Source organism: Lepidochelys kempii, chromosome 8, assembly GCF_965140285.1.
Source record: "Lepidochelys kempii isolate rLepKem1 chromosome 8, rLepKem1.hap1, whole genome shotgun sequence".
Lineage (NCBI taxonomy): Eukaryota > Metazoa > Chordata > Testudines > Cheloniidae > Lepidochelys > Lepidochelys kempii.
Genome location: NC_136387.1, coordinates 22,434,145 through 22,461,735, shown reverse-complemented (window position 1 = coordinate 22,461,735; position 27,591 = coordinate 22,434,145). Strand labels below are relative to the sequence as shown.

Below are 27,591 nucleotides of genomic sequence, written 5' to 3'. Positions count from 1 at the left end.
CAGTGTTTCAGGGGTTGTTTGTTAGCAATAAAAGAAGGCGCATCCGGCCTCAGTAGTCTACTGGGATGTGTCCTCAAGGTGGTTATGGAGATCTCTGCCCTAGGTATGTCTACTTCATCACAGCCAGCTGAGTGGGCCGAATCACATCTCATTATATCTCACTGGAGACACGTGAACGTTTCATAACAACGGTTCCTTCATCTGCTGCCTGGGCCCCTGCTGCTGAGCTGAGACCATGGGTCGGGCAAGGCAGTGCGCCAAGGAGCCTTTGCTCTTTGGGGAGAGTGGATGAAGGTTGCTTTCCTTCTTTGGAACAGACAGGGATGATGAACAGCCTCTGAGTGATGCCTCTGGGAGGATTATGAGAACTGGCTGCGGATGAGGGAATGGACTTGGCCTAAGAGAGTATGTCTACACTACAGCTGAGAGGTGTGATTTCCAGCCCAGGCAGACAGACTTGCACTAGCTCTGCTCGAACTAGTGCACTAAAAATAGCAGCGTGGACATTGCGGCACCAGTGGCAGCTTGGACTGGTTGCTTGAATCCAGGCCCACCCAACGCCCTGATTCTGAGCTCGGGCACAGGCCACAATTTTTTACCATGCTAGCTCAAGCTGAGCTAGTGCAAGTCTGTCTGCCCATGCTGGGAATCACACCTCCCAGCTGCAGTGCAGACACGCCCATAGGGCCTTGATCCCAATTCATCATGGTCAATGGTGCTAGCCTTCCCATCTTGTAAACCACAGGCTTTTCGTTAGCCAGAGAACTGGGGTGGCTTAATGCGATGGAATGCACCCCTGTATTCACACCTGCACACTATATTGGTCAAACCGGACAGTCTCTATGTAAAAGAATAAATGGACACAAATCAGATGGCAAGAATTATAACATTCATAAACCAGTCAGAGAACACTTCAATCTCTCTGGTCACTCGATTACAGACATGAAAGTTGCAATATTACAACAGAAAAACTTCAAAACCAGACTCCAGCGAGAGACTGCTGAATTGGAATTCATTTGCAAATTGGATACAATTAACTTAGGCTTGAATAGAGACTGGGAGTGGCTAAGTCATTATGCAAGGTAACCTATTTCCCCTTGTTTTTTCCTCCCCCCTCTTTCCCCCAAGATGTTCTTGTTAAACCCTGGATTTGTGCTGGAAATGGCCCACCTTGATTATCATACACATTGTAAGGAGAGTGATCACTTTAGATAAGCTATTACCAGCAGGAGAGTGGGGTGGAGAGAAAACCGTTTGTAGTGGTAAACACCCATTTTTTCATGGTTTGTGTGTATAAAAAGATCTTCTGTACTTTCCACAGTATGCATCCGATGAAGTGAGCTGTAGCTCACGAAAGCTTATGCTCAAATAAATTGGTTAGTCTCTAAGGTGCCATAAGTACTCCTTTTCTTACTACTGTAATAGTCTTTGTACAAAATATGCCTTGTAAGGTATCATTTGAAAACTAGTAACTTGCTGGTCAGTAATATCATGGTGAAATGTGTGTAGCAATTATATGCAAAGTTATGAGTTCCCCCTGAATGCTGACAGTGGCACATGTTCAAACTCACGTAGTCCTGATTAGGCAAAACTTGTCAAGCAGGCCTATCTTAAACAAAGGAATGTGTGCCTATCTCAATTTACATATAAAGTCTTGAGACAGCCAGGAGACCAGGCAAATCTGCAGTTTAGCACAGCCCCTCTCTGGTCTGGACTGCACCCTGGAATGTCATATCTAGTCAGATGCAGGGCAAACCTCAGCCTTCTAAGAGCGCCTCTCTGAATGAGGGAGCTCCATCTTCATAGCCCTTCCATGCTTGACTTTGTTGTCGAGCTGCCCATCACTGACATGGTGGTCTCTCTGGTCTGAACAGACTGAGCATCCCGCTCCAAAATTTGTTTCATTCAAGCTGCCCAAGAGCCGGCAGATGGAACTGGCTTTTAGTTACAACTGACCTGGGCTGAGTTTGCACCAGCTACCTAGAGGAGAAAGGCACTGGGATACAGAGCCTCCTTCCTGCACCATTCAGGCTCTCTGCATCTCCTTCACCCTGCAGCAGGGCTAGCATGGCAGCTGAAGCCCTAAAGCACTCACTTGACTCCAGAGGAGTGACTAGCATCTCTCGTCACCGACTCAATCCAACCAGCCCAACTGTGTCTGCCGTGGTGGTGTAGCTGTGTCAGCCCCAGGATATTAGACAGACACGGTGGGATAATATCAGGTAATATCTTTTATTGGATCAACTTCTCTTGGTGAGAGAAACGAGCTTTCAAGCTACAGGGAGGAAGAGCTCTGCATAGCTCGAAAGCTCGTCTCTCTCACCAACAGAAGTTAGACTGATAAAAGAGATTACCTCACGCACCTCGTCTCTCTGAGCCCCGGTAACACATTCAAATGCTGTGGTTGCTCTTCTTGGGCCTCTGAGCAGAGTCAGTTCTCACCCTTCAGTTTATGTGGCAGAAAATAGTGCAGGTACGATGGAAACCTATTAGAGAGATCCGCTAGATAGGCAGGTTACATGGATTCCGTCAGACACAGCTGATCGCTGTAGCTGGGGTCCGTGACAACACCAGCTCTTTCTTTTTACAACAGTCCTTCCCACATTGCAGCTGATATGGAACAATTCACTGGCAGAAATTTTTCTACCTTTCCCAGGCAATCTAAGTCCACCTATCTAATGCACTACACAATTTCCATTATCCAAATGGAAAAACTTTGATGGTGGCTGGTGTTGAATTTCAGGGGATTAGCTTGAATGATTGGTTTGGGCTCTGCAATTTTGATTGCAGCTCTCCCCAGGATAAGTCAACTCAACCAAGAGCAAATTCTACTATAATTTATTGGGAAGGAGGGGGGATTTTATAAATCAGAACTCCAAAGAACTGACCTCAGGGAAACTGTGAGAGGCTTTCACCCTCAGCCCCGCTGCAAACAAGCTGCCCCAAATGCACAGAAAGGGTAGTTAGGGTCTCTCCAGAACCCTTTCGGGGTTAGACAGACCACACTGAGACAGACTATTTCCCCATGCACAGCACTTTCCCTTCCCCTTCAGATCGTGACACTCTTAGACCAAGTGTGTTTTCCACCAGCTTCATCCCCAGGGCTCATTATCCCCCAGTAGCTTCACTCAGAGGTTATTTATCCCTCCATGGAACCATCATTTGGCTGGCTTGTTTTCTGAATGCCAGTCTTGAGATTGGGTGATGAGGAGATGGGCAGGCGGGGGCATCCCTAGCATTCCCTGCTGGGACAGGGCCATGGCAGCTGGGATGGGAAATACCTTTGTGCAGGGTCGCTGGGGTCTGGATTTTGGGGGCCCCTGGCGTCGTGCTCTCCCTTCTCTCTGAGCCTCACAGCTTGGAGGCATGTGGGACGGAGAAAGAAGCAACTTCTTCAGCTAAAAAAGAGAAGTGTTGAGAAAAAGAATGGGAATTTCAGCGCGAACAGCGATCGATCGTGTGCTAACCTCTACTGCACACATGTGAGGGGGGTTCAGTGATATCCAGTCACTGAAGCCAAGAGCCACAAACCATTGGTGTGCCTGCATCTGCTCTTGGCTCAGGCTGGGGATGTCAGCTGTAAGGGTCATAGAACCAAGAAAGAAAGAATTTCACGCCTCTCTGCATGCAACTTGGCTGCAGGTAAAGAATGTTATAGCCTGTGAAAGTGCTTTATGTCTTCAGAACACTTTACAAGCATTGACACATTGCTGCTCATAACACCCCTGTAGCTTTGCAAGATGGGGAAAGGCTGCCCAAAGAGGTGAATTTGCTTGCCCAAAACCACACTGCATTGTACACCATGCCACATCCTATTATAGTCACTCAAACTGCTGGGGCATTTAAATAACCCACCAAAACAATTTTGTCCTTTTCAGATGGTGATTTTAGTTCTATGTATGCGTCTGATTTGGGCAGCTCACATGAGTCCTCATGCAAGGATTATTTGGCAGTAACGATCCAAAGGGGCTTGAATTAATCAATCAGCTTGCAAAGTGTTTTGAAACTGTATAAAGCTCTGTGTAAGTGTCAAGTATTTATTGGTGATCTCCCCCAAGGTGACTCTGATGTGAATTCCACTGTAATCCCATCAAGAGGGTCTGGTGACAACAGCTGAGCTGGAATTTCCTTAGGTTACACAGCATCATGGCATACACATTTCGGATCACAGGGTTAGCATATTCTTCTGTCCAAAACATTTTTTAAAAAACATTCCATGTTCCACACGCGTAGCGCTAGTCCTGAAGCTTAGATCAATAGCAAGGCGACTGCTTAGGCTCTGTGGGAATGTACAGAAGTGCAATATCTAGGGCTTGGTCTTCAAAGATGGCCTGCAAATTTAGGGGCCCCTTTAAGACCAGGCCCATGACAATGGTTATTGAAGTGGGAGGTTCACCCAACAGCATTTCTGCTATCTTGGTTGGGTTCTGCAGTGAAATTTCAACAGGGGTTGCCCAGTGGCTTAATTGTGCACTTCCCATTATAATAAGTATAAGTGCTCTCCCCCTGCAACGTATACATCCTATATATACACATACACATTGTGTGTGATATATACACCCCCACACACGCACTTTAGTGTGAAGTGGAAATGCACGCTTTCACCACTAGATGCCGCAATGCACTTTTATATAAACCATGCCTTTCCGTCATTACACAGCAGAGAGGTAAGGGGGTCCCCCCCATGGACTGAGTGCTCTGGCTGGTGAGTGAGCTACAGACTCAGCTCAGTTATATCAGACCAGCAGGGATGCTCTTATATATGGCCCAGCAAGCTTTGTACCACCTGGCAGCAATGCCAGGGCTCTCCTGCTCAAGCTGTGAGTGAAGCTGGGTTCCAAGGAGTGGAAGCACAAAGCACAGGATTCATGGAAAAGACTCGGAGGTGGGATTGGAAGCCAGAAACCTCACAAAGCCACAGAGAGGCCTCCTTTAGGGCAGGCGTCTTCAGCCCACACCCTGAAAGGGAGGGAGAAATATCAGGCTATGGATAGAGGTTTGGGGATCAGGGGAAATGGCTGGGTACTGCTCCCAGGTGCTCTACTGGGATGCAGTGGAATGATGGGGAGCTCTGGGATGGAGTGGAGGTAGGAATGAGCCACAATGAGATCCCGTTAGCCCAACCGTGGTGGGGTTCACATGAAGTGAGGCCCCAGTCCAAATCCCCCCTGGTTTGGGGAGCTGGAAAATGGATTATGCCCATCTGCTAACACCCACTGCCCTTGGCACACAGCAGCAATCAGCTTGTTCCCATGAGGATGGTGATGGAGGTGACAGTGATGGCACGGCACATGTATACGTATACAATACAGGTATATGCTTTGTATCGACGGTTAAGAGTTTTAAGCCTATAATGAAAAGATTCAGACCTTTGCTTCCTATCATACCCATGCAGCCGGCTTATCAGAGGCTCATCCAAATCCACCTTAAACAGTAGGAAGTGGGTTCTTACTAGAGACAGCTCATCAACCTCAGGGGCCAAAGGTGGCCCCCCCGGGGTGGGGGCGACTGGTTTGGGGGAAGGGGCTGGCGAGGCACAGGTGTGGTTGGGCACATCCCTTTCTTCCATAGTGCGGAAGGCAGCCAGGCCAATGTCATCTTCCTGTATTTCATCCAGTGTTTCGGTGAGGGCCGCCAGCAGTGCTTCATTCTCACTGTCTATTATCTGAAATGCAAGAGAGATTTGCACGCAGCAGTGAGAGCCAGCAGACATTTCCATTACAGGCTACCTCGAGGGGGCATAACTACAGCTCCCACAAGCTGCCCCACCATATTATTTAAAGGGGTCTCATTCTTCCCGCGCTGATGCCAGGTTTGCATCTGTCCTACTCCACTGACTTCAGCAAGACTGCTCCCGATTTGCCCCAGGGTGCAAGCAGAATCAGGCCCAAGAGCGGCTGGAATCTGGTCCATTTTATGCCAATTTATGGTGCCCTTCCGATTCCCAGCAAGTTGCCACGGCTGGCCTCAGCAGCTCCAAGTGTAGGTGCCCTACAGTAGCCAGTTTGAGAGATCCTGGCCTACTCAACCATCAGTGAACACTCACTTCCAAGTGAATGCTGTTAAATTAATTTACTTGGGCTTGGTGCACGGAAAGCTCACTCCTTGAACAGACTGATGCATTCTTTCTGGATTCACTGCACATCTCTGAACAGGCATATTATTTCTCTACTGGGGGTGGGGGGGTGTGGTTTAAGTTGCAAGAGCTTGGCTGTATCCTTCCGAATCAAACTTGCACAAGTGTCTTTACAAAAAAACCCACCGCCCAACTCAATCCCCCCTTTAAATCAGCAGCTGCTGAGCAGCTTCCTCTCCAACTAACTTCCACCCTTCCCGTTTTGGGTGTATTTTAGACACTCTGAAAACAGAGAAGGACACACAGTGATTTGTTCTTTCCTCAATTTGTGGGCAGCTGGCATGAAACTGTGGCCACAATTTCCACCTGACTCGCTCTCTTGCTTCCGACCAGCACCGGAGCTAAGAGGGGTGGGGAGGAGGAGCACACAGCAAAATGCGAGAAGGGTATGGGGAGGGCTTAGGCTCAGGGCTGTGCAATGGAAGGGAGTCTGTGACCCCCTCCCCTCGGATCCGGGGGAGCGCAGGAATGGCACTTGCATGATGGCAGCATTGCCACTGCTGGCCTTTTTGGTAAGCACTGTTTAATTCTTAAAGCCCCGATGAGTGGAATCAGTCTCTCAGCTTTTAATGAAAACTAAGGCAGTTTCTAGCCTTTGCGGTTGTAGGAAAAGGTTGAAAATGAGACTGGCATGAATGCTAAAGGCTCAGAAATCAGAAAGCAAGGAGAAAGAACCCAATATGTATTATTATTTTGTAAACTCAAGATTTTTAAGCCACTCTCATGCTTTTGGCTCCTGCCTCATGATTTCTGAATGCCTGGGGGTGGTAATACCGGGATTGACTTGAGGCTGTACTGTCACATGTCATGACACTGTGTCACGCTGCATGCAGATATTTTGAAGAGAAAGATGCTGTCATTGGCTCTAGGGAAACGAAGAGGGCAAGCCTATTAAACTCTGACCTGATCTGCACAAGAGACCTGATAGGGCCGCAGACTTTTCCACCACAGCTCTGCTGAGACACCTTAGTCCTGACCTGCTATTCCAGACCTGAACTCCCACACTCCACTCCGCTGATGCACCTCAATCCCAACCTACAGCCTTGACCCCCAACTATTCCAGTCTGGACTCCCCACACAGCTCTGCTGAGGCCCCTGCCCTGTTGTAACTACCATCATTTCAACCATATTGCCAAAGGCCAAAATTGGGGCAAAACCTTAGAATGCTGGACATAAGAAAAGGAATAAGTGCAGTGACCCGGATTTACTTCTTCAGGAGGATTCATTTCCATGGGATTATTTACTGTAGCATTCCTGATATAAATAACTGGCAGTAATAAGTAGGATAACTGCAGCTCTGCATGTAGCACAGGGATAAATCTGGGTCTACAATGAGGCCCAAATGTACATTAGCACCTGCTAATGAGAATTAAAACACTCTTTTCTTCAATCCGCTAACCCTGTTAGAAGTTTCCACACCAAGACCCAGGAAAAAGGCACCAGGATGCTCCATTTTGGGCTGCTGTGCATAGAAGTTCAGTGGGATACATTTCACTGTGTCCTGCTCACTGCTAACGGGCCTGTCTCTTATATTTCTGTTCTGTTTATCTTTTCCCCAGGAAGTTCAGTGGAAAATATGCATCTCGTGATGAAGGCCTGTCAGCTGCACTGGAGCCTTTTCAAGCACAGCAGAAGCGCAGTTTAAAGGCCAGAACGTTAGCACTGTTCTGGTTCAGTTCAGAAATATTGGGGCTTTTTAAAAGTCTCCAAAAAATGTAACCAGTGCCAAGATCCACAACTGGCTGCTTACAGGCACCAATGAGCTGGACTCCAATATAGGCCCGTCGCTAAGTGGCAGAAGAAGAGTCAAGGCTTCTCTCTGTGTGCGACCATCACCTAGGGGAAAGGGGACATTTCCTTGCCAGTCCAGAGGCGATGGGGCATGTCAAGGCCACAGCTACAAGAGGAAGCTGTGGCACTGACATGTATTCAGTATTCTTGCCAGCAAGTTAAAGAAGTATGGGCTGGATGAATGGACTATAAGGTGGATAGAAAGCTGGCTAGATTGTCAGGCTCAATGGGTAGTGATCAATGGCTCCATGTCTAGTTGGCAGCCGGTATCAAGTGGAGTGCCCCAAGGGTCAGTCCTGGGGCCGGTTTTGTTCAATATCTTCATAAATGATCTGGAGGATGGTGTGGATTGCACTCTCAGCAAGTTTGCAGATGACACTAAACTGGGAGGAGAAGTAGATACGCTGGAGGGTAGCGATAGGATACAGAGGGACCTAGACAAATTGGAGGATTGGGCCAAAAGAAATCTGATGAGGTTCAACAAGAACAAGTGCAGAGTCCTGCACTTAGGACGGAAGAATCCAATGCACAGCTACAGACTAGGGACCGAATGGCTTGGCAGCAGTTCTGCAGAAAAGGACCTAGGGGTTACAGTGGACGAGAAGCTGGATATGAGTCAACAGTGTGCCCTTGTTGCCAAGAAGGCCAATGGCATTTTGGGATGTATAAGTAGGTGCGTTGCCAGCAGATCAAGGGATGTGATCGTTCCCCTCTATTCGACATTGGTGAGGCCTCATCTGGAGTACTGTGTCCAGTTTTGGGCCCCACACTACAAGAAGGATGTAGAAAAATTGGAAAGAGTGCAGCGGAGGGCAACAAAAATGATTAGGGGACTGGAACACATGAGTTATGAGGAGAGGCTGAGGGAACTGGGGATGTTTAGTCTACGGAAGAGAAGAATGAGGGGGGATTTGATAGCTGCTTTCAACTACCAGAAAGGGGGTTCCAAAGAGGATGGCTCTAGACTGTTCTCAGTGGTGGCTGATGACAGAACAAGTAGTAATGGTCTCAAGTTGCAGTGGGGGAGGTTTAGGTTGGATATTAGGAAAAACTTTTTCACGACGAGGGTGGTGAAACACTGGAATGCGTTACCTAGGGAGGTGGTGGAATCTTCTTCCTTAGAAGTTTTTAAGGTCAGCCTTGACAAAGCCCTGGCTGGGATGATTTAATTGGGGATTGGTCCTGCTTTGAGCAGGGGGTTGAACTAGATGACGTCCTGAGGTCCCTTCCAACCCTGATATTCTATGATTCTATGAAGGATGGTCCAGCAGTTAGAGCATTAGCCTAGGACTTGGAAGCCCCAAGTTTAATTCCCTGCTCAACCACAGACTCCCTGGGTGACCTTGGGCAAGTCCCTTAGTCTCTCTGTGCCTCAGTTCCCCCTCTGTACAATGGAGATAATAGCCCTGCCCTAAGTCTCAGGGGTTTGGGGAGGCGCTCAGATACTTTGGTAATGGGGACCATATAAGTACCTTAGCTATCTAGATAGACAGACAGGTATTTACAGAAGGGAGGGGACCTGCTGCCCATTTCTGCCTTTCCCCCCATTCTGTTAGTACTTGTAACCTACCACCATGTTCCTCCTAAAGTGCCTAGAGGTGTTGCCTGCGGTGGTGCCAGATGCTTCTGCGGGAGACACAGCCAGTGTGTCCAAAGAGCTCGCAATCCCCCTCTAGCTACACACCAGATCCAACCAATGGGCCAGCTGGTCTCTTGTCCCACCTCCAGCAGTGGCTATCTCTGATGCTTCAGGAAAAAGTGCCCTTACTCCATGCAGTCCTGTGATTCCTTCCCACCTCTTGTGTCGATTACTAGACGCCCTGCCGAATGAGGTTTGAGTACCTTTTCTTAGCACGTCACTGCAAATGTCAGTGCTGATGACAAAAGCAATCCATTCTTTTTTTTTTTAAATCCAGCAATTGACTCTATGGCTTTCTGTGACTCTCACATGCAAATTCCCTGCCTCTTAAAGGGGCCACCCCACTGACTTGTTTTAAAAGCACCAACTCTGTTTTTTCTATTGCAAACTAGTGTATATGCACTAGAGAGACCAGAAGCAGGACGCTGGACCAGCATGCCCCTTGCACTGGAAGATCAGATCCAGAGATGAATTTGTGTGTCTGTAAGAAGCACCTCAAATGTCAGTGAAGTCTGGATTTGGATCTGATTCTGGATCCAAACTTGGTGACTTGGGTCCAGCTCTACTTTGTAAGCAAGGTGTTTGTTTACAACCATCAGTCTGGTGCGCCTACCCACCTAACCCCCGTTTATATACCCACAGGCACAGACACACACAGGGACAAAGATAAAGCTTAGCACTAATACTGCATTGCCCAACAATAGACCTCAAAGCCTTCTGGATGGGGAACACCCTTCATCTTCCCCACGTTTCAAATGGAGAGACTGAGGCAGGGAAAAGCTGCTGGCCTAAGGTCACATAGGAAGCCAGTGGCACAGCTGGGCTGCACAACCCATCTCCTGACTCCCAGCCCTGTGTCCCACCCATCCACTGCCACGCTACCTCCTGATTGCACAATAGTGGAGCGGAGTCTGGAGTGACAGTGCTGTGGGGGAGAGAGGGTGAACTAACATCCTGTGTGTGACCCATGAGTGGCCTGAGTGGGCCACTTCCTACTTGTTCATTAGACAATCCAGAGCGCCTCCCCCCAAATGCAGATCAGCGATGAACATGATGCTCGCATGTCTGTTCAGAGCGCAATTCATTGAGAGGGAGTCTCTGCTATAAATAAACGTGTGCGCAGAATGCAGAGGTGATGCTGAAGCTGGAGAGTCAGATAAAAGGGAAGCTGTCTTCTGCATGCTGGAAATTAACATTCCTGTGCCACCCCGCTCTGTGCTGCTGCTGAGCCTCTTAGGAACCACAGCAGCCACCCACCCCAGCACAACCTGTCAGCCCTAAAATCAAACAGGACGCACCAGGCACTACGCTGTAATTTCCTTTTAATAATACATCACAGGAGAGTTGGTTCAGCAGCCCTCTTCTATTCTTCCACCGCCTCATTATAGCCTTACTCCGCTTGCCCCATTTAGAAACGGAGTACCAATTAATGCAGCGCTAATCAGCTGGGGAAGAGAGACTAATAGCCCGGACCCCCTCCCCTCCTCATCCCGCCACCTGTCCTCTGCTTCCCCATGCTGATCTAGGAGAAGGAAGGAGATGAGGCGATGTTACCTGGGGAGAAGCCCACAGGAGGCCCCGTCCTGAACCTCAGCTGCCTTGGCTTCAATGGGCTGGATATGCAGCACTGGGCAGTGACTTTGTGCGTCCGTGTAGTGAGGTGTGTGCACATGGGCTGGGTGCCCTGTGCTGGCTCCCCGTGCTGCAGGGGAATGTGTGTTTGGAGGGGGGGGGAAGGGGGAGGTGGGGTGTGCTGCAGTCCAGCACAGCCGCCTTCCTGCAGTTCAACACGGTTTGCATTGTTCTTGACTGGCAGGGGCTGGACGGGCAGTTTGGGGAGTGGGAAATCTGTTCTCGGTGACTGCGCTCCTCAGAGAGAACCTGCTCCAAAGCCCCCTGGAATAAATGGGAGGCTTTCCACTGACATCAGTGGGACCTGGATAGGGTCCATAGTGAATAGCCAGGACAGACTAACCCCAGATCGCTCAGTCTTTACTGCTCTTCAATGGCTAGGCTAGGGGACAACACAGCATTCCCTCCCCCTTCCCAGAGGCGGCTTCCTCCTTTCAGTGGACTGAAGGGACAATATCAGTGCCCTGTACTTGTAGGTGGGGGGCAGGGGAGGAGAGGGAGACCAGGAGGAAAGATTCGCCCCAGAGTGAAAGCGCCGCTTGGTGGCCTCTGCCTTGGGCCAGGGAGCTGCATGGCACACAGTACCTGAAGGAGCTCGGAGTCATCTGTGCTGTACTGGCTGGACTCGGTCTCTGAGTGCTCGGCACACCACTGCAGCTCGCTGAAGCAGCTGGCAGAGTCAAAGTCACTGGCATCCAATGGGGACAGGTCAATCTCAGGGAAATCAGAGTAAAGGTGCTCCTCGCCAGACACCTCATACTGTGAAGAGACAAGAGGGGGTGAGCCCAGCCATCCTCTCCTCCACCTGCCAGCACCAGGAAAGCCTGATACAGCAGCCAAAGCCCAGGGTCTCATAAAATGCCTGTCTGTTACATGCGGGTTGAGTTGCACCTGACTCAGGGTACCGAAACGTTGCCCAACCATGGGCCGCATTGGCAACTTACCAGGAGCCCAAAAACCAAACCACATCTGCTTAAAATGAGCAGATTTCAACAGACTTCAACTTGAATGTAGAGATGTGGCCTGCAGACTTCAGCTCCCAGCATGCACTGCTCCATCTCTAGTCAAGGGCCTGATATAATCACAGAGCATTGCACGCTGGGAGCTGTAGTATTGATGCGCTACCCCCAATATTAAAGTTGAGAGCAGCAGAGGGAAGCATTACTGAGTATTATGGGTCATATTTACCCCAGGAGCAGCTTATTGGCATATGGCCAAGTTTGGAACAATTCCATGGCAGTGAGGTAGCACAGGGGATTCTCTTCATTGAGAACTTTGCCACTCAATTGGGAGTGCCCACATCATTTCAAGTTCACATCAGAAACTTTGGAAAGCTGCCCTACAAGGCTGCAATTCAAAAACTGCCACAAAACTGTGTTCCAGTATCCATGTGTCAGAAGCTCCAGCTCAGGATCTGCCAGTGTCACAACGGGGTGCTTTTGCAAGGGAATACCTTGGTCTCCTCTAGCGAGCACAAGCTCAAAACCATACAGGCCAGATGCTGGCAAAGCAGCAGTCTACGCTCTTCAGGGAAACTTAAGCCACTCCAGCCTTTGGTTACATCCTGCAGACAGCCAGGGCTAATCCCACTGCCCTGATAAGTCAGCAACTAGAGAGGAGAGCAAGAGGCTTACAGGGCACATAAGACAGCCCTGCTCTGGGCAAGGCTTCTGAGTGGGTGGTTTCACAGCTAGACAAGCCAGCCCTTCCGTCTCCCAAACCCATCTTCTGGCCCCTCTGCTCTTCCACATCCTCCCACCTGTCATGTGATTTAAACTCTGTAACCCCAGCCATCACTGTATCACCTCCAAATTATCCAACCTCCAGTGACAATCCTGTCGAGTCAGTTTCACATTCCCCCTGCAGCTGAATCACTGAGGAAGGCAACACGGACTCTTAATTCCCCATCTCTCTTTCCATTGTGTCCAACACAGCACACACACACACACACACACATACTCTCAAAAAACCTAGTGTAGAGAGGAATCAATTCCTGGCGCACCCAGGCCAATTTAAGCTCTAGGAACAGAGCTAAAAATATCCATGTAATCACGAAAAGCAGCTGAGACCTGCCCCGTTTCCACCTCCTTCCCGATGGCTGCCTTGCTGCAAAGCCACACGGCTCTCTGAGGGGCAGAACATACGACTGCGTTACACACCGGCACCATGGACGCAAAAGTGGCCAAGGGCAAGGCCCCCACTGACATTATGCCAATGCCCTGCCAACCAGAGAGCATGGGTATGTGATAGGTACTGGCTGTGGGGGCCAGGAATGAATGTGAAGGGGGGGATTTGTTTAAAGCAAAAAGTGATCCCCAGGCAAATGCTAATTTGAAAGTGTGTCGGACAGTTTGGGTGTCTGAGTCAATGTGCTCTAATTATTGAGTACAGAGAGGAGTCTCTTCATTCCTGACCCTCTTCTGTTCCAGCTGCAACACATACAAACACACAGAGCCCCAGACAGGGTCCTGTTCCCACTGAGGTTGCACAAAAGCCTGGCTGGCTAATACAGGGTTGGTTTGAAATTAGCACTTCGTTTGACAGCCCTGAAGGCCTCATCTCTGCACACAGAGCATGCATAGCCCCCTAGTGGAAAGCTGAGAGTCCCACACACACTGCCCATGCAAACAGGTCTGCCCCCTACACTGGGGTGAGTGTCTGTCAGACTCCATGGCCCATTCATACTCTGATCCTGCCTCTTCTAAAGTCGAGGGCCCAACTCCCACTGACTTCAACGGAGCAGGCTCTCAGTTCTTCCCTTCTGAGCCGAGGTCAACAACTCCTTTCATGTCACTCACCACAAGTCATTAATTGGTTAATAGTTTGTCTGCCTCTACTAATGGCCGGGGCAGGATTTGAATCTGGAGGCGAAAGGTGTGACACAATTCTAGCTGTTACTGGCCAATTTGTGGGTGTTTTCTGAAGAATGGGGAAGCAAGTTTATTTATATAGTGACTGCATTTCAGATCAGACAAACATTTGAGCATCCGAGAGGCTGTGAAGAGAGAAAAAACATCCCAGGAGCTGCATTAAAGTGCCCTAAATAATCTTTTCACGATTCAACAAGTGGAAGTAAAATAGACTTCACAAGAAGTTACAGGAATGGAATAGACAGTTCACTCGGTTTTTTTTGTTTTGTTTTTTTTAATTGGGATTATCTGGGATAACTGGTCTAGTTTCCTGAGACTCAGGGAATGGGACTGTGTGTCCTGTCCCTATTTTCCAGGCTGGTTTAGGACACTGTTCCACAAGCAGTGAACATTAAGCCCCTCAGCTTCCTTCTCTCTTTATCAACACCACCCTCGGGGAAGGCGAAAGGAAGGGCAACTTGTCTGGAGGGTACTTGCAAGGCGAGGCAACCACGAGGAGCATTCTGAGTGGGTTTCATGTGTCTGGGAGCTGAGGCACCAGAGCCTTACAGAGAGACAGACCCTCACCGAGCACTATAACAAGGCTCTAAGTACTTTCATACAGCTGCACTCATCCTGCTCAACACAGGGCAAAATTCCAACAAGCAGCAGAGAACCTGGTTTCAAACAAGCAATGGCTCTGAAAGCATGTTCTCCATCGTCTTTCCCACTGGCAAGGCTGCATTACAATGTGTGTTTCTGTATGTAGGAAGCACACTCATGTCAAAGGATCCCAGAAGTTTTTTACAGTTACAGGGCCAACACCTACTTGCCTTGCCACCCCAGTGGCGCCAATAAGTCTGATTCAAGCAAGTAAGGCAAACAGGATTGGGCCCATTGCTAGATCTCTGGAATGCACCATCGCATCAAGAGGGACAGCCAAGCGCCAGAAGCAAACTGCATAAGAGAATGGGAAGGAGAAATGCTGACAAGGACACCAGGGCATACCCATGAAGGGCTGCAGGATCTTTCAAGTTTACCCAGGCCTGCCGGGGCTTTGGCTTTTAACTCCTCACCCGGCTGGCCTCCCATGCTGTAAATGGCCCAAATTCATTTAGAAGGACGAAGAGTCAAGTCAAACCTGTGGGTCCAGGGAATCGGAGGATTTCAAACCAGAAGCTTCGGATTTCCCCTAAGCCAACCCCTTGTAGACATACAGGGATACAGTTTCCTGCCTTTATCCTCCCCTTTCTGCATCTGCTCTCAAATGGATATGGGTTAGCTCTGGGGCACTGGTGCCCTTTGGGCCGTCAGATTCCCCCATCACCTGTTACAGTTTGGTCCTGATTTCCTTCCGTGTTTCTTGTGTCTATCCCCAAAAATGTCTATTTCCAGCAATTGCTCTGGCTCCCTCTGTCCCCCAATTCTTCCCATGGGAACAGAGGCAACTGTTTTTATTTTTAGAAATCCCCGTTTTAGATATATTTTCAATTAAAAAAGCAACAGTCTGATTCTCCTGTTCCCTTTGATATGCCACAAGGAAAAAGATCCTGAGATCACAAGGAGCAGCTGACACCTGCACTTGGGACATCTTTTGATCGTCTCTACAGATGTGACACGTACCCATTCCTAACAGAGCGGTGTAAAAATAAACTCCTGCAACCTAATGCCTCCTTGGAATGCTGAGCTGCCCTGCTGGCACTCGGAGGGGGCAGGGGGAGAGAATGAAATCAGTGTCTTGGTACTGCCATGCTGCTGCTTGAGGGACTGGCCAGCTCAGGCTAATAGGAACCACAATAACTTCGCATCCAGCTCAGGTTGGTAGTGGCCAAAAGTCATCCCCGTCTGACTGCTGGATGGAGGGACCCCATATGTGAAAAGTGGGGAGAGCCTTAGTTCAGTTCCTAGCAGATGGACGGCACAAACCACCACCACAGCTAGCACCTTGGCTGGCAATCGCCACATGGAAGCCAAGGACTGAATGAGCTCCCAGCTGTGACACCCTATTATCCAGGCCACACTTGAGGTGGGGTAGAAAGAAGATAGCGCTGCCAGTGTGGTATCAGCTCTGTCAAGGAAGAACTTGTCTCCAGGGGATTTATCAATCCCAGCACTTTTGCCCAGCACAAAGTTCACTTCAGCAATGAGGAAAGAATCCCATGTTGGCTGCCTGCCATGGAGAAATAGAATAAAGGCACTTGGCAGGAGGGCAGGTGATAGTATTTTCAATTCTTCCCCTCCCCCTACCCTAGTCAGGGGTAGGGGAATGGTAGGTAGGACTTGGCTATGCTGGGTCTGCTGACCATGGAGACTGGATCTGGGCTGGTCCACCTTTCCCTTTTCCCACTCTGTGCCTTTCCTACTGGCTTGGGGAGGAACAAACTTTGTTCTAATTTCACTCAGGAGTTTATAGGGAAAACAGCCCGTTGGTTCTTGGTGTGTGGCCAGCAAACACCCATGGAGAGAGAGATGAAAATTCTGAGCCATCTGTCACTCGAGACAACTGATTCGTGTGCACTGGAGCTCAGCAAAGTTCAGAGACTTGCCCAGGGGATTTGAGAATCAACCGATCACCACTCCAGATCCATGGGGAAAACCCACCTGACTTCAGTGGGACTGGGAACCCATGCACAGTGGGATTCACTTCATTTTGGAAATTACTCCAGATTCTTACAACCCTTTGGGAATGGGGGTAACAGCCAGCGGGAGTGCTCACAAGGCTGCCATTTTCAGCACTGTGTAGGTATCACGAGGGCAGTAACCACATGACCACAAAGGTGGAGAGGTGAAGGCAGAAGCAAAACTTCAAAGGTAACTCAGAAATATATACGTTGGTCTTTCCATTTCTCACCTAATAGAGGGGTTTTGAGGGGGGAGGGTTGGCTTTGTGCTTGTCAAATTCAAGATCATATAGGATGACCCTAGCCATGATTGACTGGCACGTGAGGATCAAGGCTACCGCAGAGCACCCAGCAGCCTGTCAAGAATACCAGACATGCAATTTCGGTGGCTTACATGACAGTGACTTTAAGATGGCTTCCATGGCTTTCCTGAAATCATGAGTTTCCTGCACGCTCCTTTCAGGGAGAAAAGATCTCAGTTATTGACTAAAGTAGGACAGAGAAGCTGCCGACAGTCGGATACGCATTGCAAAGAGCTTTACTTCAACAGAGACTCTGGTTACCGGATGGATAGAGCACTGAAACTATTATTAATTTACTGTTAAGCACCAGGAGCAGGCTCCCTGCTGTGAGGAGCTTATAACTTAAATAGACGACACAGAATGCCCTGGCAGACACAGAGGCAGCCTCTGTCCTAGGGCATTTTGTGTTTGTTTTTTTAATTTTTACCAGTGGGTAACAGCCCACGAGGGCCCCCTCTATCTGCAGCAGAGAGCCAAGCTCTTCTTTTACCCCACCAGCCTGCTCCAGGGAACAGCTAATGCCACACACAGACAAACAATTCAAATAGTGGATTCACAATGAAGGAAGTGTTTTCCCTTCTTTCAGAATTAAATGTGGACTTATACGTGGACTTGGGCTCCACAGACTGAGGTGGGCTCCAGGGAAGGATTTCAAAACCAGAGTTCTGCTGCACGAGTGCCCCTTATGTGCATGACCCAGAGAGCATGCCCACGCCTCCTTTGAGGCTGTGACATATGAACTGCCCGGGGCTTAGCCGGTATTATCTTTAAAGAGAGATGAATGAAGAGAGGCTCATGCGTCCAAGGCCAGGACAGAGCCGGTTCTAGAACTAGAGAGGTAGACGTTTCTTTCCATTTCTCAGGGGAGCCAAATAAAGAGTGTGGGCTGGATGCCCAGCTAATGTAAACTGACACAGCTCCGCTGACGCCAAAGGAAGATCTGGCCCTCACTTTTAATTATTTGGGTAATATCTCTCTCTAGCCGGTGATTCCCTCTGACCCCTTCCCTCTCCACCCCCCACCCCCATGTGCACTCTGGTGCTGAACTGTCTAAGAAACTAGCTAGTGCCAACTATCCTATTGGCTTCCTAGAACCAGGGCAGGAGGAGAAGCCAGTGGCGAGGTTAGTTCCCCGCCTGGCAGCACTCATCAGCACAGCCCGCCAGCAGCAATTTTGAATGTTGTTAAAGAGAAAAACAATATTTGACATAATTGCTGTGGGCTGTTACAACAGAGAGAACAGGGCTGGGAAATGCAGCCTGTGCTGCTCTGACAGGCCAAGTTACTTGATTGCTGAATTCTCTGGCTTGTGGCAGACATGCCCCTTTGATAAGGGCTATGCCCCAAGAAGTCCCTGATTCAGCAGAGCTTTGATCCAAACTCTACTCTGGTTACAACGGGAAGAGTAGGTCGTAGTTCTCTTCGCAATCCTGGACACAGGGCTGGAACAGGACATTTATCTGGAAAGCCCGAAGTCTCTGAATGTTCTCCTTCTGGAGCTGTTTAACCCACGTGTTAGCATGTGGGAGGCCTTTTCTCAAAAGCTAAGTGAAGTGTCTCCCTGAGACCAACTGCAATTCAAATATTGGATTAACAAGGGATTGGATTAACAGTGTTTTCCCTTCTTTCAAAACTAAATGTGAACTTGGGCTCTTCAGATTAGGCAGCTCCACAAAGGCCTCCCTCTTATTTGGAGTGTGCTAGGCTTCGGGCCTATATCCAGGGGCTTTGAATGTGCTGGCTCCTTCAAACCAGGCTGGGATCAGTAAGAAAAACTGGGCCTGCAGCCTCCTTGCTACAGCTCAGGAGGGACCTCTATCAGAGGCAGGAAGCCTAGCTCATTTCTACCCCATCAGCCAGCTCCAGGGAACAGTTGATGGCACATGCTCAGAGGATATAACTTGGCCTTTGCCTGCAAGGCTTAGAGTTGAATGGAAGTGGAGGGGAAGCAGGGAGTCCAGCCATCTGGAAGCAAATCATAGAATCATAGAATATCAGGGTTGGAAGGGACCTCAGGAGGTCATCTAGTCCAACCCCCTGCTCAAAGCAGGACCAATCCCTGATTAAATCATCCCAGCCAGGGCTTTGTCAAGCCTGACCTTAAAAACTTCTAGGGAAGCAGATTCCACCACCTCCCTAGGTAACGCATTCCAGTGTTTCACCACCCTCATAGTGAAAAAGTTTTTCCTAATATACAACCCAAATCTCCCCCACTGCAGCTCGAGACCATTACTCCTTGTTCTGTCATCAGCTACCACTGAGAACAGTCTAGAGCCATCCTCTTTGGAACCCCCTTTCAGGTAGTTGAAAGCAGCTAGCAAATCCCCCCTCATTCTTCTCTTCTGAAGACTAAATATCCCCAGTCTCCCCAGCCTCTCCTCATAAGTCATGTGTTCCAGTCCCCCAATCATTCCTGTTGCCCTCCGCTGGACTCCCTCCAATTTCTCCACATCCTTCTTGTAGTGTGGGGCCCAAAAGTGGACACAGAACTCCAGATGAGGCTTCACCAGTGTCGAATAGAGGGGAACGATCACGTCCCTCGATCTGCCGGCAATGCCCCTCCTTATACAGCCCAAAATGCCATTGGCCTTCTTGGCAACAAGGGCACACTGCTGACTCATATCCAACTCCTCATCCACTCTAACCCCCAGGTCCTTTTCTGCAGAACTGCTGCTGAGCCATTCAGTCCCTAGTCTGTAGCAGTGCATTGGATTCTTCCGTCCTAAGAGCAGGACTCTGCACTTGTCCTTGTTGAACCTCATCAGATTTCTTTTGGCCCAATCCTCCAATTTGTCTAGGTCCCTCTGTATCCTATCCCTACCCTCCAGCGTATCTACCACTCCTCCCAGTTTAGTGTCATCTGCAAACTTGCTGAGGGTGCAATCCACACCATCCTGCAGCCTTCAAGACAAGCACTTTTTCATTTTACCGAAGGCAGACTGCAGAAGGCAAGCTTTAACCAAGCGCCTCTCCAAGACGGTATCTGCACGCAGGCCCCGGTCTGTAATCTGTGCACTTTCTTGGAAAGAAACACAATTCCCATACTATTTCTACATGATCTCTGAAGAATTGTAACTCTGCTACCACGTGGGCAGCTAAAATAGTGCAGGCCAGCATTTCAGGAACATCGAGCCAGCTGCTCTGCCTGCTGCTGGAACCCACTGGGCAATCAGTGTTGAATTTCTCCCCATGTTAATGCTTACCTGAGCTTTTAGCCTCTGAAAATGCTTACTACCAGGAAAAAAGCCTTGCCTCTCAGAGCGAGGTGTACAAAACAACCATGAGGAGAGCTGAATCTATAGTGTATTATTGTCTTCACTGCATTGAGGGATCTAGCGGAACAAGGTGCATGTAAGTCTTGCCTACATTGGGATTTCCTGCTCCCATGTAGCTACCCCGTGTTGATATGCTGCACAAATCCCACTGCACATTAGTTAACTAGTCTGTTAATCTCAATATCATTATAGTTACACTGGTGCAAATTTCCCTAGTCCAGGAAACCCCTAATTCCAGCACCTTAAATCACGGCAAAGTACTTTGCAATACAGCTCAAAGTGCTCTGGGTAATCACATGCAAATTGCGCTCAGGTTTAACGAGGCTTCAAAAGTTTAAGCTTCTAAGTCTGCCGCTGCTAAAATGCTGCTGGACTGACTGCAACAGCTTCTCAATAACTTAATCCAGTTTAAGCCTCGAAGGCCAGATTTACATTGTCATTTGCATAAATGTCCCCAGGATGCTTTGCAATAGGCTTGTCATTCAAACGCCGCTTTGCGGCTCTCTAGGCAAGAAAAAGGAAGAAAAGTGACCATAGAGGCTGTAGGAAGCAATAACCCCAGCCAGAAACAAGCAGCCATCTACTCACAAAGAGCTGCGGCTTCTGCGGTGACTCATCCCACCCCGTACAGAGCCGTCCTCTCATGACTAAGTGCCTACTTGAAGCATTAAGAGAGAAATATACATTAGCACTCAGGAGAGAGCCCCAAATTAGCCAGTAGTGTTTTAGTTGGGTCACAAACTGACACAAAGTGACCAAATACACGGACCGCGCAGGGCTCCTTCAGTGACGCACTCAGAGCCCAAGGGCTGGAAACAGCACCGGAAGGGTTGCACACACGGGTGCAGGGTAATGTCTGTGTGTCTGAAAGGCAGGTTAGCTTTGGCCCCACTCTGGATTGTTTCTAAAAAGGACAGAAAATCCTTGTGCAGGGGTTTTGGCGAGAGCCGTCTGGGCTTACCAGGGAAATCCGTAATTACCGACAGTTTAAAATGCGGATTACGGACATCCAGGGAGACAGACACAGAGATTGTTTCACTCTGATGAACTTCTGACCCAGCTGTCGGGATGAGCTCTCGTGTGATGCTTCCAGCCCACATATCTGACCCCAAGATGTGCTGAGTTCCCCACTGGCTGAGATGGGAGCCGCGGGGCCTCCATACCTTCCTAGGGCTGCTCTGCTGAATGGGTTTGCTTTCGAGAAGTAGATGTTTAGCCCTGGTGAAGGTGGGGAGGAAGGGGGCGGGAAGTGACCGGAGTAAGTGTGTGGCTAGTACACTTGGGGATCTGACATGTGCATGCGGCTGCAGGGGTTTGTGCACACAAGGAGTGTGATGAGTCTGGAAACGGGGCCCTTCAATGGACACATTGGGCCAATCTTAGCTCCGGAGTAAGTGTACCCAGTCACTACAGTCAAAGTGAGCCCACGCTCAGACCAGCACTGAACTTGGCCTGATTAGTCTGTACCCCTCCTGAAGGGTTATATCTGAGGCCCACGATCCCTGGGGCAGCAGGGACTGGGAGCTCCACAGAGCTAGCCAGCGTAGCCCGGTGCGGGGGAGCACCTTGTGTCACCCCTGAGTGGCCACCTCTTCCTGGGGCTCAGAGCAGCGTTCGCAGACTAATGTCAGAGCTGGGTCTGTCCTCTCCTCATCCACTGCAGTAAAGAGCCCAGGAGTGTTGGGGAAAAGCTAAGGGCAGCCAAAACAGCCCAGGCCATGTTAGAGCACAACCAAGAGGCACTGTAGGAGTCTGTGGCTTTTGCACATCTAGAATGTGCAAGGTGTCCCAAGCTGGGAATTGAATACGCCCAGCCTCACTGAAGCTGCGTTAGAAAAGAGAGGAGCTTGTACTGGGCCACAGCCATATAGACAGGAGAGAAACCTTACTGTCCTCCTTTCCCTCTGTCCAAGGCTTTCCCTCCCTTGATGACTTGCACCTTTGCTAGGAGAGAAAGAGCTTACAAAACCCTCCTAATCCGTTAGAGCAGGGGTTGGCAACGTATGGCACGTGTGCCAAAGATGGCTCACAAACACATTTTTAATGGCACGCTGCTGCCTGCCGGGTCCCAGCCGCCGGCCCCGCTCAGCCCGCTGCCAAACCCAGGCCGGCAGCTGGCTAAACAGGGCCGGCGGCCGGACCCCGGCAGGCAGCAGCATGCCATTAAAAATCCTGCCTGCCGCTCCCCCCCCACCCCCCCAGCTACGGGGGCAGGGTGAAGAAGCTTGGTCCTGCCGGGCGCTGCTACAGGGCAGGCAACCTCCCCCTCCCCCGCCTCTTCCTCCAGCCTGCTGGTTTCCTGCCCCTCCTCCTCCTCTCCCTCCCTACCCCCTACCCCCCCCCATCAGCTGATGGCCCTTAAGAGGGAGGGGGAGAAGCAAGGGAGGGGGAGAAGCAGAGCCGGCGGGGAGGAGGTGGAGAAGAGGTGGGGACGGGGCCTTGGGGAAGGGGGTGGAATCAGGGCATATCCCCTACAGCCCCCTGCCGTGAGCCGCTCTGGACCGGGAGCACCCCCACGACCCTAGCCCACCCCCCCAGCCCTCTGCCCTGACTCCTGCACCCCCCTCACACACACCCAGCCCTCTGCCCTCACCCCTGCACCGCCCAACCTCCTGCCCTGCCCCTCCATGACCAGCCCTCTGCCCTGATCCCTGCACCCCCCCACCCCCAAGTCCCCCCGCCGTGACTCCTGCACCCCCCACACCCTATGCCCAGCCCCCCCATCCCACCCCATGTCCTGACTCTTGCACCCCCCACATTCCCACCCCCAACCTGAGCACCAAACAGGAGCTCCTGAACCCCCCCCCCACATTCCCACTTGCACCCCTCGCACCAAATGGGAGCTGCCCTAGTAAGCACTCCACACCCAAACCTCCTACCCCAACCCTGAGTCCCCTCCCTCCTTCTAGCTCCTGGCCAGACCCTTCCCCCCAAGCCCTAGCCTGCTCCTTCACCCCCAGCCCTGTGCTCCGTGCACTCCCACCCTCAGCTCAGTGCAGAGAGAGAGGAAGAGAATGGGCTAGAACCAGGGAGAAGGCAGGTACCCACTCTATGTGGGCAGGGCCAGGATCCCAGACGAGCAGTGGGCTGAGCGGGGCCGGCAGCCAGGATCCTGGCTGGCAGGTGCCAGCAGACTGAACCCCAGACCGGCAGCGGGTCTGGGGTTCTGGCTGCCGGCTCATTGCCAGCCAGGATCCCGGCTGCCGGTCCCGCTCAGCCCACTGCTGGCCTAGGTGAAAGGAACCCCAGGCTGGCCGCGGGCCCAGCGGGCCGGCGGCATATGATCAGCATTTTAATTTAATTTTAAATGAAGCTTCTTAAACATTTTGAAAACCTTGTTTACTTTACATACAACAATAGTTTAGTTATATAATATATAAACTTACAGAGAGAGACCTTCTAAAAAACGTTAAAATGTATTACTGGCCCGCAAAACCTTAAATTAAAAGTGAATAAATGAAGACTCGGCCCACCACTTCTGACAGGTTGCTGACCCCTGCATTAGAGAGAAGTGATTTCAGCCCTACCTAACTGAAGGCCTCTCTCACATGTCCAGAGCCCCACACTTGCCAGCCCCCATCAGCCAGTCCAGGGAAAAGCTGCTTTCAGCAGAATTCTGCCAGGCTTCCATGGACTGCTGCCATCTTCAGGGTTCCTGGGCTGTGAGCCTTGTTATCATCAGCCACCCCAAGTGGGATTCAGGTCCAGGCCTCCTCCTCCTCCCTGGCTCCAGAAAAGGGGCCATCGTTTGGCAAGGACACAGCTGTCCCACCCCTGCACCCTTCTCTGCTTGAGTCAGAATATGGTGTTGGGAAGTGGGGGATGGAGGAGAGGAGTGACTGGTGCAGGGTAGCCCTGGAGATGGAAAAGTAAGTTATAAATACATGTAAATAGGGAGAGAAGGCACCCGGCCGGAGCCATGAAGGTCATCGCGGCATGTGCCCGCAGATAAGTAAAGCCCCGCGATGGCATTTGACAAAATGTCACTCCGAATGGGTAGCCGTGGTGTCGGATTGTGTCTTTTGTCAGGCTGCCCCTCTTGACGGTGGGATATTTATAGCTGAAGTCTCAAACACCAAGGGCAGTCATTCCTCCTGGAGAGGCAGCGATAGGAGCCGGAGACCCAGCCTGCACCACTCGCAAACATAAATATTTGACGCGGGGGGTGGGGGGGAGGAGGCAGCAGGAATGCTGCCCTGCTGGGCTCCGGAAAGAAGAGACGGGTTCCCTTGGTGTGGAGCGAGCCCACTGCTGAGGGCTTCCGCTGTGCCCCTCTCCTGGCAGAATGCAAACCTGCCAACTGGAGACTGGGCCAGGAGCCCCCATGGGGTTTTGATCTGTAAATGCGAGAGGCTGGTGAGCAGGGAGCTCTCTCATTAGGCCTGCACTAAGTTCCCACCCTCCAGCCAAGAGGGGACATGAAAGGAGAGGCTCAAAGCAAGGAAAGTGGTGGTGCAGGAAGCACAGTGTGAGAGGAGAGGATGCTAACTCCCACGCACACATGGATCTTCTCGCCCTTAGGCTAATGTGGAAGGAGCAGCCAGAATTCCCAGCTTCCTATATTTACATACAGGGATTTCCAGCATCAGACTTCCCTGTTAGAATCTGGGAAGGTTGGGCCTGTGCATTTTCACTGTTTTTAATTAAATAATAATTTATTTCAAAGATTCAAATTGGTTACCAGGAAAAATACTACCACATTATGTAGGGCCTACGCAAATACATGATAATGCTTTACCCCTCTTAGTGCTTTCCTTCTGAGGATCTCAAATATCATTTCTTATTATTGCTATCATTTATATGGTCATAGCAGCCAGAAGCCCTAGACATGGACCAGGCCCCTTTGTACAAACACAGAACACTAAAACAGTCCCTGCCCCAACAAACTCAAAACCTAAATATAAAACAAGAGAGAGATGGAGAAAGACAGACAGATGGGGAGCACAAGGAACCGATGGTCGTCAGTATGATGGCCCGTGGTCTTAACACACAAACTGCCTAACTGAACACTAAGCCTCACAACACATTGTCAGGTTAGCTGTGTTTTATAGACAGGAAACTGAGGCATAGAGTGAGATTATGTGACTTGCCTACGGTCCCATAATGGATCAGTGGCAAAGCTGGAAACAGACCCCAAATCTGACTCTCAGCCCTGTGCTTTCGCCCATAGTACAACTCACACAAACACATACAGTGTCCTTGTGTACTGGCTTTTGCCTTATATAGAAAAAGACAGCACTGAAAAGTACCACAAGGTATGAGCAATAGAAAATATTAAACATTAACTTTACCTGGCAAAGTATTTTTTTTATAGTTTTATCTTTGACATGGAGGAAAAATGGAAGTAATTGCACTAGAGCATCCCTGAGTCATACCATGTATCTCAGAAAGTAAAAAAACAGGGCTTAAAATACTGGTAAAACATGCTGAATAAGCAAAGGTGAAGAAGACCATTTCTAAACAAAGGTGTGTTGAATTTGGGAAGGGTTGAAGGAAAGTATATTTTGTCACAGATTAAACAGCCCCATTTTATTACTACAGGGATTTAAACTTCCATTTATTCATATTTTTCCACATCACACTGTCCTCTCTGTTTCACTGTGCGAACAATGACACCCACAGTTAAAGAGATGAGGTATACCCAAGGTTACTGGTGACAAAACCCACAGCCCCTCCAGACTTTCCCCCAGCAAAGACCTGACTAACACAGAGAAGTAATAATACAGTTATGTTTGTTTAGCACCTTTCATCCCAGAGGATCCCAACCTGCTTTACAAACCCAAACCGATATACAGATCAGACTACGCTCGGGGCTCAATTCACCCAGCACTGAGACGCAGCCACTTCTGCAGTGGAATGTGGCAGTTGCTTAACGGCATGCGGCAATGCTGCACAGCACATTCGGACAGAGAGCGAGGAGACCGCAGGAGTGAGTCAGGTAGAATGTAACTGTGAAAAGGACATTCCCAAAGCTGGAGTCTGAACAGCAGCATATGGAAATTAGACCTATTGCTTTTGCGGGGGGAAGCTTGCTGCTGGCTCTGCCCTGATTTCAACAGGATATGCAGCACTGAGGGAACAGGCCATCCAGGCAGAACGAGTGCATTCAAAGAAATACAATACACTGACAAAGATGGGGCAAGCGCACCAGGAAGACAAAAGGCCAAATGCTTCCCCCTGAGGTCTGGAGGCTTCCACTAGGAGTGAGTTTGGTTTACGTTGGCTACACAGGATGACTTTTTATCCAGCCTGCATGGGGGAAAAATACAACAGTAGCCTAGCACCGCAGAAAACCAGCAACACACTCAGCCCTAGGTGTAACTGCAGGCTAATAATGACAGCTGCTCCTCAGCGTGCTGGAGAGCAGCATCCCCTCTCTCTGAATGCATTCAGACACTCGTGCAGGCCTGATCTCCCCCAGCAAGGGGAGCACTGCATGCACTCAGACACAAACCTTGCTGTGCTCATGTGACATGCCAGTTCTATCCCTCAGGCAGGAGGCAACTTGTGATCGCAATCCAAGTGTGACTGGCACAGCTCCACTGGTCAGAGTCCATTTCACCCATACTGACAAAAATGCACTGCAAAGGGGGCCAGTCCTGAGATCGAATTGCTGAGATTCCCAGACGTGCCTCTGAGCCCTAATGGTATTTTCTAATAAATCCCTTGCTATCAGCCACACAAAAGAAATCAGGATAAATAAGGAGCAATAACAGTAAGTATGTGCTGGGTAAGGCACAAAAATGCAAGTGCAAACTGGAACCTCAAACAGGAGCAAATTGGCTCAGGCAGCCAAGCCCTGCAGCAGCAACAGGTTTTGGGTATGAGCGGGTAACGAGAGAAGACACCGGTAGATCTGGGAAATAACCAGATGTGGTCAGGGGAATCTGTCCAACAAGGGATCTCTTTCCTACCCATTAGGCTTGATTGTCTCCAGGGTAAACTTTCAAGAGCCAGGGACAAAGATCTCTCAGCCGAGAGCCCACAGCTGCAGAATACACTAGCCCTGGAAACAGAGCAGAGATGGAGATCCAACTCTTCTGTTCCAGTGCAAGACTCAGCCCTTTGTGTGGCCTTTCTCCAGTAAGGATGCATAGACTGTCCACGGCTGAGACACCCCGGGGAGAAGGGAGGGATGGAGGAAGTGACGCAAGCAGATCAGGCTTTGTTTTTTGAAAGACAGAAGCTCTGAATGCATGATTTCTGTAGAGATGAGTCCTGAATGAGGACCTGGACTCAGGCAAAACCCCATTAATGCCAGCCAGTATCTAGCTAACAGAAGTCTGTATAAACACAGAAGAAGGCCCCCGGGATCCAGCTTATTTTGGACTGAATCTTTAAACTGA

At 49.9% G+C, this 27,591-nt stretch overlaps 1 protein-coding gene across 2 annotated transcripts in view; it reads right to left on the bottom strand.

Moving 5' to 3' along the window:
* Positions 1–27,591, bottom strand: part of PPARGC1B (PPARG coactivator 1 beta) — a 95,492-nt gene that overhangs the window by 20,211 nt on the left and 47,690 nt on the right. The window contains exons 2-4 of one of the 2 annotated variants that reach the window (XM_073355846.2): positions 11,784–11,957; positions 5,453–5,665; positions 3,282–3,398 (exon numbers count right to left, since the gene is read on the bottom strand). In XM_073355846.2, coding sequence (XP_073211947.1) covers positions 3,282–3,398; positions 5,453–5,665; positions 11,784–11,957 — 504 coding nt within the window. The remainder of the gene's footprint in view (positions 1–3,281; positions 3,399–5,452; positions 5,666–11,783; positions 11,958–27,591) is intronic. The other variant, XM_073355847.2, reaches the window with a different exon arrangement.